The sequence below is a fragment of the Sorex fumeus genome, unplaced genomic scaffold (genome assembly GCF_029834395.1).
Source record: "Sorex fumeus unplaced genomic scaffold, SorFum_2.1 ptg000030l, whole genome shotgun sequence".
Classification (NCBI taxonomy): Eukaryota; Metazoa; Chordata; class Mammalia; order Eulipotyphla; family Soricidae; genus Sorex; species Sorex fumeus.
The window spans coordinates 21,171,815-21,189,031 of NW_026606087.1; the positions used below are offsets into that span (position 1 = coordinate 21,171,815).

General features: G+C 58.0%; 2 protein-coding genes across 2 annotated transcripts in view; both read left to right on the forward strand.

Moving 5' to 3' along the window:
* CAPN5 (calpain 5) overlaps positions 1-17,217 on the forward strand; it is a 50,659-nt gene that overhangs the window by 21,779 nt on the left and 11,663 nt on the right. Inside the window, exon 3 of the mRNA XM_056115839.1 lies at positions 12,706-12,914. Coding sequence (XP_055971814.1) covers positions 12,706-12,914 — 209 coding nt within the window. The remainder of the gene's footprint in view (positions 1-12,705; positions 12,915-17,217) is intronic.
* OMP (olfactory marker protein) lies at positions 1,173-1,664 on the forward strand. The gene has a single exon (XM_056115842.1). It carries the CDS (start codon positions 1,173-1,175, stop codon positions 1,662-1,664), a length of 492 nt encoding a protein of 163 aa, XP_055971817.1.

The window sequence follows — 17,217 nt, forward strand, 5'->3', positions numbered from 1 at the left end:
GGCCTTGCTGTTCCGCCTTCCCTGAGAGCCTGTGGATTACTTGGCTTCTTTCGGGCAGGTGGGGCCTCCCCGGCTCTGTGGATTCTGGGCCTGCTGGGGTCCCTCGCTCCCCGCCCATACATGGTGGCATGCTTTTCCCCTGTGCCATGTCCAGACTTGTGTATTAGGGAATCTCACGCCCCAGCCCACCTTGTCACCACCCCCTGCCACCTGGCTGCGCTGGCCTGCCCCTGCAATCAGAGCATGTGCCTTGATTTCCCAGTTTTTCCACCCCGGTCCTGCTGAGTTCCGGGAGTCACCCCAGCGTCGGCTCCTGAATTCATCTCTGTTGCCCTGACCGCCAGGCGTGTGGTCCACGGGGACCCTCGAGAGGGGGATTTGGGAAGGAGAGCAGCTGGCTGGCGACAGCCGTGGGAGCTCTGAGTAGGGGCTTCGAGGAATGCAAGTTCCCAGGCCCCCCGACATGCTGCAGGGTGGGGGCGCACCCCTGTCTACCCCTGCAGGGTGCTTCTCCTGCTCATGGAGGTGTGAGATCAGGGCTTTGGTTGAGGGGTGGGAGAAGGTTTTCGGGGCACATCTGGGAGGCGAAATCAAGGGGCGTGGCCCCCGTTGTGGAGGGGAGCGGGGCCCTCACGGCTTCCAAGGCATGTGGGCGGCTGTGAGTCTCCAGTCAGCTGCCCTTTGGCTCGGTGCTCCCTCCCTTCCTGGGTGATGGGGGAGCTACCAGCCTCTGTGACTACACTCGCATCCTGCCCCCTCAAGGGTGCCCCCTCCACAGTGCTCCTCCTGCACAAAGGGGATCCTGTGCCCCCTCCACAGTGCTCCTCCTGCACAAACGGGCTCCTCTCCGCCTGCCCCCTCCGCAGTGCTCCTTCTGCACAAACAAACGCCTCCCGCCCCAACCCTGGGAGTCGGGGCCGTTTCCACAGCAATTGACATCAGCCACGGGTTCCCCAAGGAGCCCGGCAGCCTCCTCCGGGCTGCTGCTGGGAGAGGCAGGGAGGCGTGTCCGGCCTCGCCTCCTCCCACGCACCCACTGGGCGCAGGGCTGGCTGGCGGGTGGGTGGGGCCGCGGGTGGCCTCCCGCCTCGGCGCGGGGGCCCCAGCCACTCGGCTCCAGGCGGCGGCGGCGGCGGGTGGCAGCGGCGAGTGGCAGCGGCGCGCAGCGGGCGATGGCAGAGGACGGGGCGCAGAAGCCGCAGCTGGAGATGCCGCTGGTCCTGGACCAGGACCTGACCAAGCAGATGCGCCTCCGCGTGGAGAGCCTGAAGCAGCGTGGGGAGAAGCGCCAGGACGGCGAGAAGCTGCTGCGGCCGGCCGAGTCCGTGTACCGCCTCGACTTCATCCAGCAGCAGAAGCTGCAGTTCGAGCGCTGGAACGTGGTGCTGGACAAGGCGGGCAAGGTGACCATCACGGGCACCTCGCAGAACTGGACGCCCGACCTCACCAACCTCATGACGCGCCAGCTGCTGGACCCCGCGGCCATCTTCTGGCGCAAGGAGGACTCGGATGCCATGGACTGGAACGAGGCCGACGCCCAGGAGTTCGGCGAGCGCCTGTCCGAGCTGGCCAAGGTGCGCAAGGTCATGTACTTCCTCATCACCTTCGGCGAGGGCGTGGAGCCCGCCAACCTCAAGGCCTCGGTGATCTTCAACCAGCTCTGACCCCCTCCGCGCCCAGCTGTGTAGTCTGGGGACCGCCCGCTCGCCGCTGACCACTGCCTGGCTTCGCCCGGACCCCCCTGCAAGCGTCGCCTCCTCTCCTCTCCCGCCTGGAGCAGAGACTGCCAAGACCCTAGTCTAGAAGCCTAGCTGGCTGCTGCCCCCGTCCCCTGAGCCTCGGAGGCCTGGTGGGGACCAGAGTTGGGGGGCGGGGTGGAGGGGCCTCGGCGCCCGCCTCCCCCGCCTTGTCCAGAGAGAGGCCGAGAGAGACCAAGAGCGGAACTGAGAAAGAGGAATCTGGAGACCAGTGTCCAGCCACGCCCGTGGGGCATCAGGACCGGCCCTCGCTGCCCGGCCAGCCCTGTGCCCTGTGCAGAAGCGGTGGCCAGAGCCCAGTGCCCAGCCAGGACTGTGCCTCGGTGACCTGCAGTACTTGGGGATCGGGCCACCAGGACCGGCCAGTGCTTGTTCCTCATACTGTGACATCAGCAGGAGAGAGAGAGAGAGAAGGAAAGGACTGAGCACCGCCGAGGGCCCAGTGGCCCCAGGGGATCCATCGGCACCCAGAGATGCTCTGTGCATGGGGCAGGTGGAGGCTGAGCGGTCCAGGCTGGTCCTGGCCCTGGGTTACTGCTTCTCCCCATCCCGCTGGGGAGGGGCACCCGGGTTCACGCAGGAAGGAGGGCTCCCTCTCGGGGGAGCTGCGCAGAGCCCCATCCCGCCCGGGAGGGGCGCCCCGAGTTTGCGCAGGAAGGAGGGCTCCCTCTCGGGGAGCTGCGGGAGGACACTGAGGTCGGGAAGGCACTAGTGCCATCTGGTTCTGTGTCTCGTCGTTAGTGACTCCAGGGCTGCTGTGACGGCAGAAGAGGGTGACAGGGAGTGTGGCAGTCCCCTGGGCAGAGCCTCCTCGCCACCAGGGAAACCGAGGCACCATCATCCACTCCGGCCCCCGAGCTGCGTCAACTGCCTGCGATCAGCCAAGGCCCCGCAGAAAGTGACCCGGTCAGCCTGTGTCCAGTCCTTCACCGTGTCCACTAGAAGCGGGCCTTCTCGCATCCCGAGAGCAACAGGGGACAGGAAGCGGCCGGAGCCTGTTCCGGGCCTGTTGAGGGGGGACAGCCCTGCCTGGCTTCTTGCGGAGATTGGGGGCCCCACTGCGTCAGAGCCTGCCTTTCTGCTTGGCCCCAGACTGCCACACCCCACCTGCCCTGCTGTGCATTCTGCACGTCCCCAATAAAGCCTGTGTGTCCCCAATGGAGCCTGCGAGTCTCTCGTGCAAGCCACGCCCTCGGGCAGCACCTCCGACTCCCCCGCCCAGACCCCCGTCCCCGGCCTCTGCCCACTGGCGTTCTGGGGTTCTCTCTCAGGCAGTGCCCAGGGCCCCGGGCTGCTTCCGGCGATGCTCGGTGCCCGAGTTGGAGTCAGGAGCCGGGGTGCAGTGGCCTGCCTGTTCGTCTTTGGGTCAGGGTCTGTGGTCAGGGCTGGGCAGGACCCACAGCCCGATGCAGTCCTCAGCGCCCCCCAGCCCACCCCACCGACCTCACTGGGGCCTGTGGAGTGAGTCCTGCTGAGGCCCTGGCCCTGCCGAGCCCTGAGCCGTTGCCCTGGCTGGGGGGATTTGTAAGGGTGAGGGCAGGGTGGGCGCAGGGACTCCACCCGCAGATGCACCCATGCTGTGGCCCCAGGCCAGCCCTGTGGGCTCATCACTGTGCCCGCCTCTCACGCTCACCCAGGTGGGGGGCAGAGACAGGCCAGGTCCAAGGAGGCCGCCCCCCTCCAGCCGTGCAGAGGGGATGAAGGGCCTGAGCCAGGGTGCGGACGGTGGGTCAGTGGGCTGCTGCTCGGTGAGATTCCGGCTAACCCAGCCCTGTGCTGGGACACGCCGGCCATGTGGAGGGTTGTCCCAGCCCTGAGCAGGACACATCGGTATTGCAGAGGAGCGGGGAGGGGGGGTACTATCCCAACACTGTGCCGGGAACACGCTGGCAGTGCCAGGGTACCGTCGAGGCCTCCAGCTCCCAGACCAGGCTCCCAGCCCCCCTGAGCCGTCTCTCTCAGGTCATGACCTGTGGATCTTTCACTTCATGGCCCCAGATTGGGCAGGGGACACTGCAGCCCCTTGGAGGACGCTGGGGCTCTGCCTGGACACAGCCCTGGCCCGCGTCCTCCAGGGGGTCCTGCTTCCAGCTTCCTCTACTGGAACCCTACCCGTGCTCTCAGGAACTCTTCTCAGGACACCCCGGCCCACGGCCTGCTCTGGGAGAGGGTCAGGGGCCCCTCGGATGTCCATCCGGAGGACCGTGGGGGTAAGGGAGATGAGAGAAGTCACGGGCAGAGACCTGCCCTCTGTGGGCTGGGCCTGGGGCCTCCTCCTGGCACCCCCTGCCAGGACACTCTGTCCCCTTTGCTAGTCTCCCCCCATCCCCATCACACTGACCCACCCCCGGTTGTTTTGTTTGGGGCCACACCCCGCAGTGCTCAGGGCTTAACTTGTGGCTCTGTGCTCAGGGGGCACACCTGGCAGTGCTCAGGGGTCCATAGGGGTTTCTGGGGGCCAAATCTGGATCCGCCTTGTGTGAGGCAGGTGCCGTGCCGTTACCCTCTCTCTCCGGCCCCTGCTCAGTTATTTTGAGGGAGTCGCAGAGAGAGTCAGTGGCCCGAGGGGGTGCTCGGCCCAGGACTGGGGGTGCTCTCTGGGACTCTGGCCGGGGGGGCTGCTCTCTACCCCTCCCATCCTACACCGGGTCTGTCATGGGAGGGGCTGAGCACTGAGGGTCTTGGGTACAGAGGCAGGATCGGGTTGCCAATGGAAGCCCACTGTAGCCCTGGCCTGCCTGCTGGCCTCTGTCAGAACCACTCTTGGCAGTCTGGCAGCTCCCCTCACCGCCCTGGCCCTGCAGGCTTCTGTCCCTCCCTCCCCCCCCCCCCCCACTCCAGTCCCTTCCTGGAGGCCTGAGGGTCAGGCTCAGCTGGTTTGGGGGGCGGGCGGGGGGCATGCTCGTGCCCAGAATCGAGGTACTGTCCTAAGAAGCCCCCCAAGGAAGAGAGAACCTGTGCGGAGGCTGCCTGAGTCCCACTTTATCCCATCATACTTGCTCCCCTGGGGAACAGCCTTTTCGTGTGTGTGTGTGTGTGTGTGTGTGTGTGTGTGTGTGTGTGTGTGTGTACGTGCGCGCCAAACCTGGTGATGCTTAGGGCTTACTGAGCGTCCCGGCGCTGCACTCAGGAATCACTCCTGGCGGTGCTCAGGGGACCATATGGGATGCCGGGGATTGAACCCGGGTCTGCCGCGTGCAAGGCAAGCGCCCTCCCCGCTGGGCTCCGGCTCTGGGCTCCTTTCTTTTCCTTTCTTTTCCTCCTCTACTTCCCCTTCCCTCCTGTTCCCTCTCCTCTCCTTCTCTCCCTTCCCTCCCCTCTCTTCCCTTCCCCTCCCCTCCCCTCCCTTCCCCTCTTGTCCTCTCTCCTCCCCTCCCCTTCATTTTATTGAAACTTCTTTCGGAAGGTCTGTGGGGAGAAAGGGAGTAGCACATGCTCAGAGACAGCACAGACTTCTCCAGAGTGGACACCAGCAAGCAAAGACACAGTGACGAGTGAGCGAGTGAGCCACGTGTGCAGGGACGATGCGGGCTGGGGAGCAGTCTTTTCTGTGCTCTTCAGTCGGGGGGGGGGGGGTCACACCCAGTGTGCTCAGCAGGCCTGGGGCACCCTGGGTGATACTTGGCCTGCAGGCAGGGCCAGTCCCAAGAGCCACACCCCAGGGCATTGGGGGGGCCGTGAGGTGCTGGGACCCAGACTCAGGGTATGCTGCACCCCCCTGAGCTGCACCTCATCTCAGCAGCCCATTCCATCTGCGATACCCTGCATGTCTGGCTGGGAGGTAAAGGCTTATGGGAAAGTTACCCACAATGCAACTAAAATCACAGAATGGGGCCCAGAGCCATAGCTCAGCGGGGAGGGCGTTTGCCTTGCACGTGGCCAACCTGGGTTCCATCCACAGCATCCCATAGGGTCCCCCGAGCATCACCAGGAGTGTGATTCCTGAGTGCAGAGCTAGGAGTAACCCCTGAGCCTTGCCGGTGTGACCCCAAAACAAAACCCACTCAAAAATGATTTCACTGGGCAGGGGAGATGACTCAAATCGAAGGGTTAAATACCGGCCTTTCATGTCTGTGTGAGCCCCGGGTTTGATCCCTGGCACCTCCTGGTCCCCTGAGCACTGCTGGGAGAGCATCTGCAAGCACAGCCGTGTGTGTGATTCCCAGATAAAATAATTTTTATCATAACGGATTATCCTAATTCCCTCCCTTCCCTCACTTCCTTTGTGTTGCTATGCTGATGGCGAGCCTCGCACTCGTGGCCACGGTGCTCACTGAGCTCTGCACGCCTTGTGCAGTGCTCTGTGGAAAAGCACGGTTCTGGTGTGGCTCACACACGTCCTGACTGTGGCCCTCCCACATCTTCTTAGCTGCCGTGCTTGCCAGACTCACTCCCCATGGTGTGGTGCTCACACCCATCTGGGTGTGGCGTGGCCAGGAATTGCTTGCAGCACCCGAATCACAGAAGCAGAGCTGCCAGGAGAGCACTAGGCTCATGTGGGACACCAGGGATTTGCACTCGTGACCATGCGCTTTCGGGACCATCACTCAGAGCCCCTGTGCCTTTCTTTTGGGCCCTTCTAACGATTTCCTTTTCAGTCTGTTTTATTGTAATCAATGAATCTGCGTTTCACTTCTTATTTTTTGGGCCCCCTCTGACAGTGTTAGCTTACTGCCAGCTCTGTGCTCAGAGATCACTCCTGGTGGGTTCGAGGGAACACATGTGGCACCCAGGGTCAAGTCCTGATTGCCTAGCTTACAAGGCAAGTGCCCCAACCCCGGTACTATCTCTCCGGCCCTGGTCTGTGTTTGAAATAACGGGGATTTATTCAGTCCTGTGATCAAGTGTTTTTTCTTAAGGTTTAGTTTGCGTGAGTGTGAATGCGTGTGAGTGTGTGAGTGAATGAGTGTGAGCATGTGTGTGAGTGTGTGAATGTGTGTGAATATGTGTGAGTGTGTGAATGTGTGTATGTGTGTGGGTGTGTGAATGTGTGTGAGTGTGAATGTTTGTGTGTTTGTGAGTTTGTGTGAGTGTGTGTGTTTGTGTGTGAATGTGTGTGTTTGTGTGTGAATGTGTGTGTTTTTGTGAGTGTGTGTGTGAATGTGTGAGTGTGTTTTTGTTAGTGTGTGTGTGTCTGTGTGTGAATGTGTGTGTTTATGTGATAGTGTGTGTTTGTGTGTGAATGTATGTGTTTATCTGAGTGTGTGTTTGTGGGTGAATGTGTGTGAGTTTGTGTGAGTGTGTGTGTGAGCTTTTAACTTAGGCACTGTGGTTTTTAATACTCTCGCCAATGCAGTGTTCCAGCACCACCGCTATCGTGTCAGTGTCTCCTCACAGGGGTCCACTCCCACACAGCCGCCCTCGCCCTCGGTCCCTGTAACTTATTAGCACCATGGAACCCTCAGGAAGGGCTCTGCTCACACATCCAGCCCATCAGTGTCCCCTGAGTAGGACCTGAGCAGGGGTCCGTAGCTGCCACGGCCATCCCCCTTACGATTCCCTTGTCCTCTACGTGCTGAGGAAACCAGGTAGGTGTTTGGTGGCGTTTCCAGCTCTGGGCACCCGTGGCTCGTGGGCTCTGGGCTGACACCCAGAGGAGGCTGCAGCTGTGAGTGCATCTGTACTTTGTGGGCACACGACAGCTCCTTCTGGAAGAAAAGCGTGCCCAGGGGTGGAACCAGGCACCCGGCATCTGGGCTGAGGAGCCCGAGACACACCAGGCTGGGGATCCCCAGGGCCCCCCGGCCTGAGCTCAGCCATCCCCAGCCCTCTTGCTCCTCAGGTCGCCCTCTCGGCATGCGAGGCCAGGAGGAGGCTGCATTCTCTCCCTGCCCCCTGCGTGACTGTCTGCGTCCCTGGGCCCTGCACTTCGGGTCAGCCCTGCACTGGCCCTGCCTGATGACCTTGTGGGCCACATTGTGACTTCTCTGGGGCACATGGTCTCCTGCTGCTTCTCTCTTTGGTGACGGGGAGCCAGTAGTGTCGGTGGGTTAGGTGCTCTCCTGGTGCAAACCTCCCAGCGTCTGCTACTGTTTCCCTCCAGGACAGCTTATACCGCCGGATACACGCATTCTTTCCCTCACTTTTCCAATTTCTTTTGGCTGTCGTTGTTGTTTGGGGTCCATGCATTCCCGGCGATGCTCAGGAATTACTCCTGGCTCAGTGCTCAGGAGTCACTCCTGGCGGGCTCAGGGGACTGTTTGGCATGCTGGGGATTGAACCCAGATTGGCCGGGTGCAAGGCAAGTGTCCTACCCGTTGTGTTAAGGCTCCGGCCCCCTCCTTTCCAGTTTCTAGACGCGTGGGTTACCTGCCTTACCCGGCTGGGATGTGTCCTCAGCCTTGGGTCACTCTCCTCACGAGGCCCGCCTGGCCAGCGGGTGCTGAGGGGCCCTGGGAGCTGTCGCTCCCGGTTTCTGCAGTTGGGGCAGGCTTTGCCGCGCGCCGGGCACACGGCCCGTCCCGTGCTGTGATGCAGGAGGGGAAGTGGAGGGCCCGGGGGAGCCTGAGCCTGGATCTCTAGGCCCTGGAGCCTTATTAGCTGCCTCTAGAGCCACAGAGAGATCACAGCTAGACCCCGGCCGGGCTAATGGTCCTCCTGTGGCCTCGGGAGCACCCCCCGCCCTTCCCCCGCCCAGCCGGAGTTTTCAGAGTGGGAGGAGCCAGGGCAAGTCACAGGGTGGCCTCAGAGTCCCCGGGGCCCGCGCCTCCCCGGATCCTGCCTGTCCCTCAGCCTTCCCGGCTGGGCAGTGGGGTCAGACCCCACCTGGCTGCAGAGGCGAGAGGTGGCCAGGGAGACTGACCTCAAGGACGTGCGGGAGAGTTGTCAGGAAGGGAGGCCGGCGTGGGGCCTGCGGCTCCCGATGACAGGCTGCTGGGAATGCTGACAGAAAGGCAGGGAAGGCCAGTGGTGTGCGCGGGAGAGTGTGCGTGCATCTGTGTGTATGAGCGAGAGAGTGTGAATGTGTGGATATGTATGTGGGGGGTGGCATGTGTACAAGAGTGTGTGTTGCTGTGACTGTGTGGTTATGTGTGAATGCATGTGAGAATGTGTGTCTGAGTATGTAAGTATGTATGCCTGTGTGTGTGTGTGTGAGTATGTGACTGTATGTTTGTGTGAGTATATGTAAGGGTGTGCATGTGAGTGTGTGTGTAAGTATATGTGGACATGTATGCATGAGCTTATGTGAGTGTATGAGTGCATGTGAGCATGTGTGAATGGATGTGAGCATGTGAGTATATGTGAACATGTATGTGTGAGCTTGTGTATAAGTGTATGTGTGTTTCTGAGAATGTGTCAGTATGTGAGCCTATGTGTGTGTCTGTCAGCATGTGTGTATCAGTGTGTGTCTGTGAACATGTGTGTGAGTGGATAAGCATGTGAGTGTCTGTGAACACGTGTGTCTGTGAACGTGGGTGAGTGTGAGTGTGTGTGAGCATGTGTGAGTGTGTGTGAGCACGTGTGAGTATGAGCTGTATAAGTGCGAGCGTGTGTGTCTCTGAGTGTGTGAATATGAGCCGTGTGAGCATGTGTGTCTGTGAGCATGGGTGTGTGAAATTTGTGTGTCTGAGCATGTATGTTTGTGCATGTCTGTGAGAGTATGTGAGTGTGTGAATGTGTCTATGAGCATGTGTGTGTGTCTGTGAGTGTGTTCATGTCTGTGAGCGTGTGTCTGTGAGCGTGTGTGTCTGTGTGTCTGAGCATGTGTGTCTGTGAGCATGTTTGTCCGTGAACATGTGTGTCTGTGAGCACGTGTGTCTATCTGTGAGCATGTGTGTTTGTGAGTGCATGTGCCTGTGTGTGTCTGAGCATGTGTGTCTGCATGTCTATGAGCGTGTGTGTCTTTGTGTCCATGTGTCTGTGTGTCTGTGAGCGTGTGTGTCTGTGAGTGTCTGAGTGCGTGTGTCTGTGTCTATGAGCATGTCTGTGAGCGTGTGTCTGTGTGTCTGTCTGTGAGCGTGTGTCTGTGTGTGTCTGTGAGCATGTGTCTGTGCGTGTCTGTGAGCGTGTGTGTCTGTGCGTGTCTGTGTGTGCGTGTGTGTGTGCGTGTGCGTGTGCTTCTCCCACCTTCCAAACGCTTCGAGCATAAACAGAAGCAGGCTTAGGAGTGCGAGGGCTGGGGAGTGGCTTTTGGCTGAAGTCTCTGAGCTCAGGCTGGGGGCTCTTGGGATTCCTCAGCTTGAATGTGGGTGTCTGGTCCCATTCCTGGAGGTGGGTGTTCTCTCTCTCTCTCTCTCCCCCCCCCCTCCTCTTTCTCTCCCCCCTCTCTCTCTCCTCTGTCTCTACACTCTCTTTCCTCTCTCTTCTCTCTCTTCTCCCTCCTCCCCCCCCCCCCCCCCATACCACACTGTGCTCAGGGCTTACTCCTGTCTCTGCACTCAGCAATCACTCCCGGTGGGCTCAGGGAACCACATGGGTTGCTGAGAACTGAACCCCGGTCAGCTGTGTGCCAGGCAAATGCCCTACCCACTGTGCTATCGCTTGGTCCCCCACACCGTTAAATTAAATTAAATCCTGCTCTAGGAAGCAGACCTGCTATGGCCTTTATAGTCAGTGCCCGGGATCAAACCCACATTGGCCACGTGCACAGCACGTGCCTACCAGCTACGCTGTCACCCCAGCCTCTGGAAAGATTTTCTTCTTGAAGGAGCTGCCGTGTCCCCCTAAGGTGCCCACCCACCATGGTCCCTCCGACTTGGTCTTTCCCGCCGCCCTCTGCTGTCCACATGCCTCGTGGGTCCTGGTCTGAGGTGAGGGACCAGCCAAGTGGGCCCCATGCCCATCTCTTGATGCACATGCCCCGCCTCAGCCCTAGCACGTGCCTGAGCCCCAGGGCCGCCCGGGAAGGCTGCAGGGAGGCACGTGGCTAAGGAATCCACCTTTGTTGCCGCCAGACTTGGGTTCGAGTCCCGGCTTCAGATCCAGGTCTGCCCCGGCCATGATGGTGTGTAACTTTTCAGCTGTGTCGCCCTGGACGTGCTCCTCTGTAAGGCCTCGATTAAGGCGATTGTGAGAATGACACAGACTTGAACCCAACACTGCCGAGATGCCATGAGTGGCCCATGTAGGCTAAGGGTGTGTCTCAGCTAAGAAGCTTCCCCAGTGTAAGGTCCTGGGTTCCATCCCTGGCACCATGAAAACAAACAACACCAACACTGTCAAAATCCCCATCAGTGTCCGTTCATTCATTCCGTCTTAACTGTCTAATAAACAGCCTTTCTGGGCCAACTTATGAGCTAGGCGCTGACCTAGATAGAGCTGTCCCTGACTTGGAGGGTTGATGCTCCCGTGACTGTATTAGAATTGAACACCGTGTCACCCCCTTGTTTAATTATAAGTGGGGTCAATGCCTCAGGAGGGAGAGACTGAGACACTTGAGACTGATGATCAAGGCACCCAGGCTCATCGGAAGAGTCAAGGAGGGCTTCCTTGGAGGAGGGGGAGGATGGACCCTAAGATGGTAATAAGAGTCAGCTGGAGGGTGGGCAGGTGCAGTTTCTGATCAGAGAGAGCCCAGAGCAGGGCCAGTGGCTGGGGTCTAGGAGGGGTGTCGGGGAAGAAACCATCTGGGAGGTGGGAAGGGGGTTCCACATTGAGTTTCGGGTTGGGTCTGGAAGATCAGCTCCCTGGCTTCAAACACTCCCGGGGCACATGCTGGGTCCTGAGCTCAGCCTCTGGTGATCGGGAGAGGCTGCTTGGGAAGCACCAAGGCCAGGGGGGAGTCATGAGCTTAAGCCTTCCCTCTGGAGGGAGAATTGAACAAACAGGAGGGCTGGGGCTAGCCACAGGCAGGGCTCAGCCTGCCACTGCCTAGCACTGTCAGGAGTGACCCTGGAGCACAGCCAGGGTAAGCACCGAGCTGGGAGTAGCCGCTGAGTTCCACCAGGTGTGGCCCCCAAAACAAGACAGAACGAAACAAAACAAACTAAAGAGAGAGTATGGACCTTATTATTTTCCAGGGAAGACATGTATTCGGAAATATCACTGTGCAGGGCTGGGAGACGGGGCCTCCCAAGAGCCCTGGGCCGATTACTGCCTCTACAGGGTCTCCTGAGCATGAGAGGGGGGGAGGAGAGAAGAGAGGAGAGAGAGAAGAGAAGAGAAGAGAGGAGAGAGAGAAGAGGGAGGAGAGAGAAGAGGGAGGAGAGGGAAGAGGGAGAGAGAGAGAGGAGAGGGAGAGAGGAGAGGGAGGGGAGAGAGAGAGAAAGAGAGAGATACCCCTCCAGTATCACTCTGCATCTTTGTGGGGTGAGGGTCCATGTGGCCGCTGATGCTACAGCCTTTAGGGCTATAAGGCAGGTCTCGGGCCTGATGTGCCCAATGGAGAGGAGCTGAGTTAGCTTAAGGTGGGAGCTCCAGGAGACTGGTTGGGTGCAGTGAGAAAAGAGATGCCACCCACCACAGCACCATCCACCACAGGCTTAACCACCACAGCACCATCTACCACAGTCTTATCCACCACAACACCATCCTCCACAGCACCATCCGCCACAGCATCATCCGCCTCAGCCTTACCCACCACAGCACCATCCACCACAGCCTTATCCACCACAGTACCATCGTCTACAGCACCATACACCACAGTGCCACCTACCACAGTATTATCCACCACAGCGCCATTTACCACAGCATTACTAGCCACAGCCCTCTTCATCACAGCACTGTCCACCAGAGCACCATCCGCCAGGCCACAGGCGCAGGATGGGGATGCGTGGTTCTGAGTGGGGAGATGTGGAGGGAGACTCTGAGAATGGCAGACCCAGCAGGAGCCCATGGGAACCTAGACCCCTACAGAGAGGGGAAACTGAGGCCCAGAGGTGCGCAGGACCCACCCTAGCGCCACCCTGGATCACAACAAAGATGGGGGTCGATCCCAGTATTTCCTTTGTGACTCCCTCCCTCGGAACTGAGGCTGGATACACCCCCAACTGTCCCCTTCCCTCTCCAGGTCATCCCGGACTGGAAAGAGCAGGAGTGGGACCCCGAGAAGCCCGAGGCCTACGCAGGCATCTTCCACTTCCACTTCTGGCGCTTTGGGGAGTGGGTGGACGTGGTCATCGATGACCGGCTGCCCACAGTCAACAACCAACTCATCTACTGCCACTCCAACTCCCGCAACGAGTTCTGGTGCGCCCTGGTGGAGAAGGCCTATGCCAAGTAAGTGCTGGTGGGGCACGGCGGGCACCCCGGCCCGGCTGCGGGCACAGGAAGATGAGGGGCTGATCGGTTCTTGCAGCCTGGCACCCAGGATGGGGAAGGGCGCTCCAGCGCGGTGACATCCCACACACCCACAGTGGGAGCACGAGCTTCTCCCACTTCTGCCTTCAAGCACAAGCTCTGCCCGGCCAGCTGCCCAGCAGTGCCAGCCCCACGTTTAGTGTTGAGCGTCTGGTGCGTCCAGCTGCCTGGCTCCCCGGGATTGAACTGGGGTGTGGTCTCAGCCAGCATCCAGCCCTCCACCAGCTTGGCCGGCCTCTCCGCTCTCCCTGTGTGCAGAGGGCCAGGGCCCAGCACGAGCAGAGCTTTGCTGAGCCTTGGAGGCTTGAGGGGGGGTCCCTGCAGGAGAGGGGCAGTCTTGGGGGACCAGAGGGCCATGAGTCAGAAACCAGCCCACCTACCCTGGCGGAACCTTGCCTTGGGTCTCCGTCCTGGGCAGGACCTTGGAGAGAGTATGCATGCGTCTGTGTGGGTGCATATGCGTGTGTGCGTGTCTGTGTGTGCACACATGTGTTTGTGTGCGTGTGTCTGTAAGGAAAAGGGGGGGAAAAACCACATGAGGTACAAACCCAGGGAAACTAGGCAGATTTCTTTGGGGACCACCCCTGGTGGCACCCCGAGGCCTCAACTGGGACCAGACAGGGCTTTCTGCGTGCAAACACATGCACGCCATCCCCTTGGCTGCCCAGCCCCTGCTGGCTTTGGCTGCTGTTCTCTTTATTTGGGGGCTGCAGGGGCTGGTCCCTGACTGGACTCAGAGCTAGGGAGTTGCTTGAGGCTCTGGGGCCTGGGAGGCAGGGAGGGGCTCCTGGGCAAGCCTCTCCCCAGGAAAGCAGAGTGCGCCCCCTGGAGGTCGCCGACCCGTGGCGCAGGCCCGTCTCCACCTCAGAGCCCCAGTATGTTCGCTTGATTTTTTTAAAGCAACAGTGCTTGGGTTTCTTTTCTTTACTGCTGTTGATAACATTTTATATTTAATAGTCAGTGCCTGTCTGATTCAGTGACATTTTGCATTCATATTCCCTTTGTCAGTACCCAAGTCTTTTTTAAAATCTTCAATAAAACTCTTTTAACATGATTTTGGGGTGGGGGGAGGGCCACACTTGACGGTGCTCAGGGCTCACCCCTGGCGCCGCACTCAGGGCTCACTCCCGGAGGGCTCGGGGGACCACATGGGGGGCTGGGAATCAAACCTGGGTCAGCCGTGTGCAAGGCAAATGCCCTACTCCTATACTGTCGCTCCAGCCCCTAAACATTTTTTTGTTTTGTTTCGTTTTGTTTTTTGTGGCACCTCTGGCGATGCTCAGGGGTTACTTCCTGCACTCAGGAATCACTCCTAGAGGTGCTCAGGGAACCATATGGAATGCAGGGATCGAACCCCCAGGTTGGCCATGTACAAGGCAAGTGCCCTACCCACTGCACTATCTCTCTGGCCCTAAAATCTTTTTTTTTTTAATTATTTTTTTTAGACACTTTGGTTTATAAAACTGTTAATAGTAGCATTTTTTACATAAATCATTCCAGCACACCACATCCTGCCCCAGGGTCAGCTTCCCTCCACCATTGCCCCAGTTTCGCCCCTAACTTTCTATCCCCCTGTCCCCTACTGGTAAACTTTATATATTTTTTTTCTACCTGTAAACTTCCTAGCACTATAGCACTGTCATCCCATTGTTCATCGATTTGCTCGAGCGGGCACCAGTAACATCTCCGTTGTGAGACTTGTTGTTACTGTGTTTGGCACATCGAATACGTCACGGGGAGCTTGCCAGGCTCTGCTGTGCGGGTGAGATACTCTCAGTAGCTTGCCGGGCTCTCCGAGAGGGACAGAGGAGTCCAACCCGGGTCAGTCGCGTGCAAGGCAAACGCCCTAACTGCTGTGCTATCGCTCCAGCCCATAAACTTCCTAACAGAGACCAGTTCTGTTTCTGGTTGCCTGTGGGCATGTGTCACACCTTTCCTTTGTTTCTTTATATTCTGCAGATGAGAGAAATCATTGTGTCTGTCCCTCTCCTAACTAATTTCACTCAGTGTGAAACTCTCCAGATCCATCACACAGCAGCAAATTGCATCACTTTATCTTTTGGGCTGGAGCGATAGCACAGCGGGTAGGGCGTTCGCCTTACAAGCGGCCAACATGGCCCACCCGAGTTCGATTCCTCCGCCCCTCTCGGAGAGCCCGGCAAGCTACCGAGAGTATTCGATATGCCAGACACAGTAACAACAAAGTCTCCAATGGAGACGTTACTGGGCCCGCTCGAGCAAATCGATGATCAACGGGAGGGCCTTTACCTTTACCTTTACCTTTTATCTTTTCTTATAGCCCCGTGATATCCCTTTGTGTTATGTACCATTAGTTTCTTTATCCAGTCGTCCATTCTTGGACACTTGGGTTGTCTCCAGGTTTTGGCCAGTGTGAACAGTGCGACAATGAACACAGAAGTGCAGATGTTTTATTTTTTTGGAAGTAGTTTCGGGCCCTGGGGTAAATGCAAAGAAATGGAATTGCTGGATCATATGGGAACTCAATTTCTAGGTTGGGGTTTTTTTTGGTTTGTTTGTTTGTTTTTGGAGGGCCATACCTGGTGGTGCTCAGGGATTACTCCTGGCTCTGCACTCAGGATCACTCCTGGCATCGCTCAGGAGACCATATGATATGCCAGGGATCATCCCAGGTCTGCCTCACGCAAGGCAAATGTCCTCCCTGCTGTACTATCTCCAACCCCCAATTCCTAGTTTTCTTGAGTTCTATTATTTTTGTTAGTAGTTTCCTCATTTCTGCTCTCATATCCTCTTGTATTTTATTGTCAGTCTGTTCCGTTGTTTCTTTGGGTTCCTTAAACGGTCACGGTCACGGTCACGGTCCTCCCGTTGTTCATCGATTTGCTCGAGCGGGCCCAGTAACGTCTCCATCGTGAGACCTGTTGTTACTGTGTTTGGCATATCGAATGCATCACGGGGAGCTTGCCAGGCCCTGCCGTGCGGGCGAGATACTCTCGGTAGCTTGCCTGGCTCTCCGAGAGGGGCGGAGGAATCGAACTGGGGTCGGCCGTGTTGGCTGCGTGCAAGGCAAACGCCCTGCTGCTGTGCTATCGCTCCAGCAACACCCTTAACAATTCCTCTCTAAATTCCTTATCAGAGAGATTATAGCTTGTTGTTACTGGTTGCTAGGTTTTCTGTTGTTTTTTTTTTGTTTTGTTTTTTGAGAAGTGGCATCTTTTTTCCAACTCTTAAATCCAGTCTCTCCTTTCTCCTGTGTCTGGCAGCCTTTATTCTGCTCTTGCCTCTCCGCATTGCCTCTGGGTTGCTCAGCTAAGGGGGACCTGACTCTACTTGCCCTTCCTGGCTCTGGCTTGTTTCTCTGAGTGCAGTGCTCTCGGGATTCATCCTGTCGTCGCTGGGGGAACATTTCCGTCCTGCCCCTGAACGAACACCTGTGCCATAAGTAGATGCCAGATTTTATCCGTTCATCTCCTGGTGTGCACTCCACCTTTGTGAAAATGTCACCATGAACATGACTGTTCAAGTATCTGTGGCCCATCCTCAGGCTTTTGGAATGTACGCGTGCCTCAGGGTGAATGGCTTGGCCAAATGGTCTTTCTTTTTGTTGTCGTGTTGGTGCCATATCTTGTGGTGCTCAGGGCTTCCTCCTGGCTCTGCGCTCAGGGATCACTCCTGGCTGGACTTGGGAACCGCACATGGTAGGATGTTTCTAACCCAGGTCAGCTGAATGCAAGGCAAATGCTCTCCCCTCTGTCCTATAACCCTAAGCCCCCTAAATGTAATGGAGACGTTACTGGGCCCGCTCGAGCAAATCGACGATCAACGGGAGGGCCTTTACCTTTACCTTTACCTTTCTTTCACTTACTTAATTTTAATTTCATTTATTTAAATTTATTTATTTAAGCAGCACTCAGGGGTCCGGGGACCACTACCAGGCATACTCAACCAGGAGGACTGGGTGGTCCAATGCCCAGGCCCACCAGTGCTCAGCGGTCTCCAGGACCACACCTAGCGGTGCTCGGAGGAGCATGTGGTGCTGGGCATTGAACTCAGGACCTTGTAGATGACAGACACGTGCCCCAATCCTCAAGCCATACGCAGGCCCCTTTATCCCCCTGTTCAACAAGACAACAAATGCACGTCTATGATTGGAAATTCAGTAAGTACAGAAAACCGTGAGGAAGATCAGACAGGCCTTGCCCCTCCTTCCTGCATTCCTTCCCGGCTGCCACTGTCCCTTCTG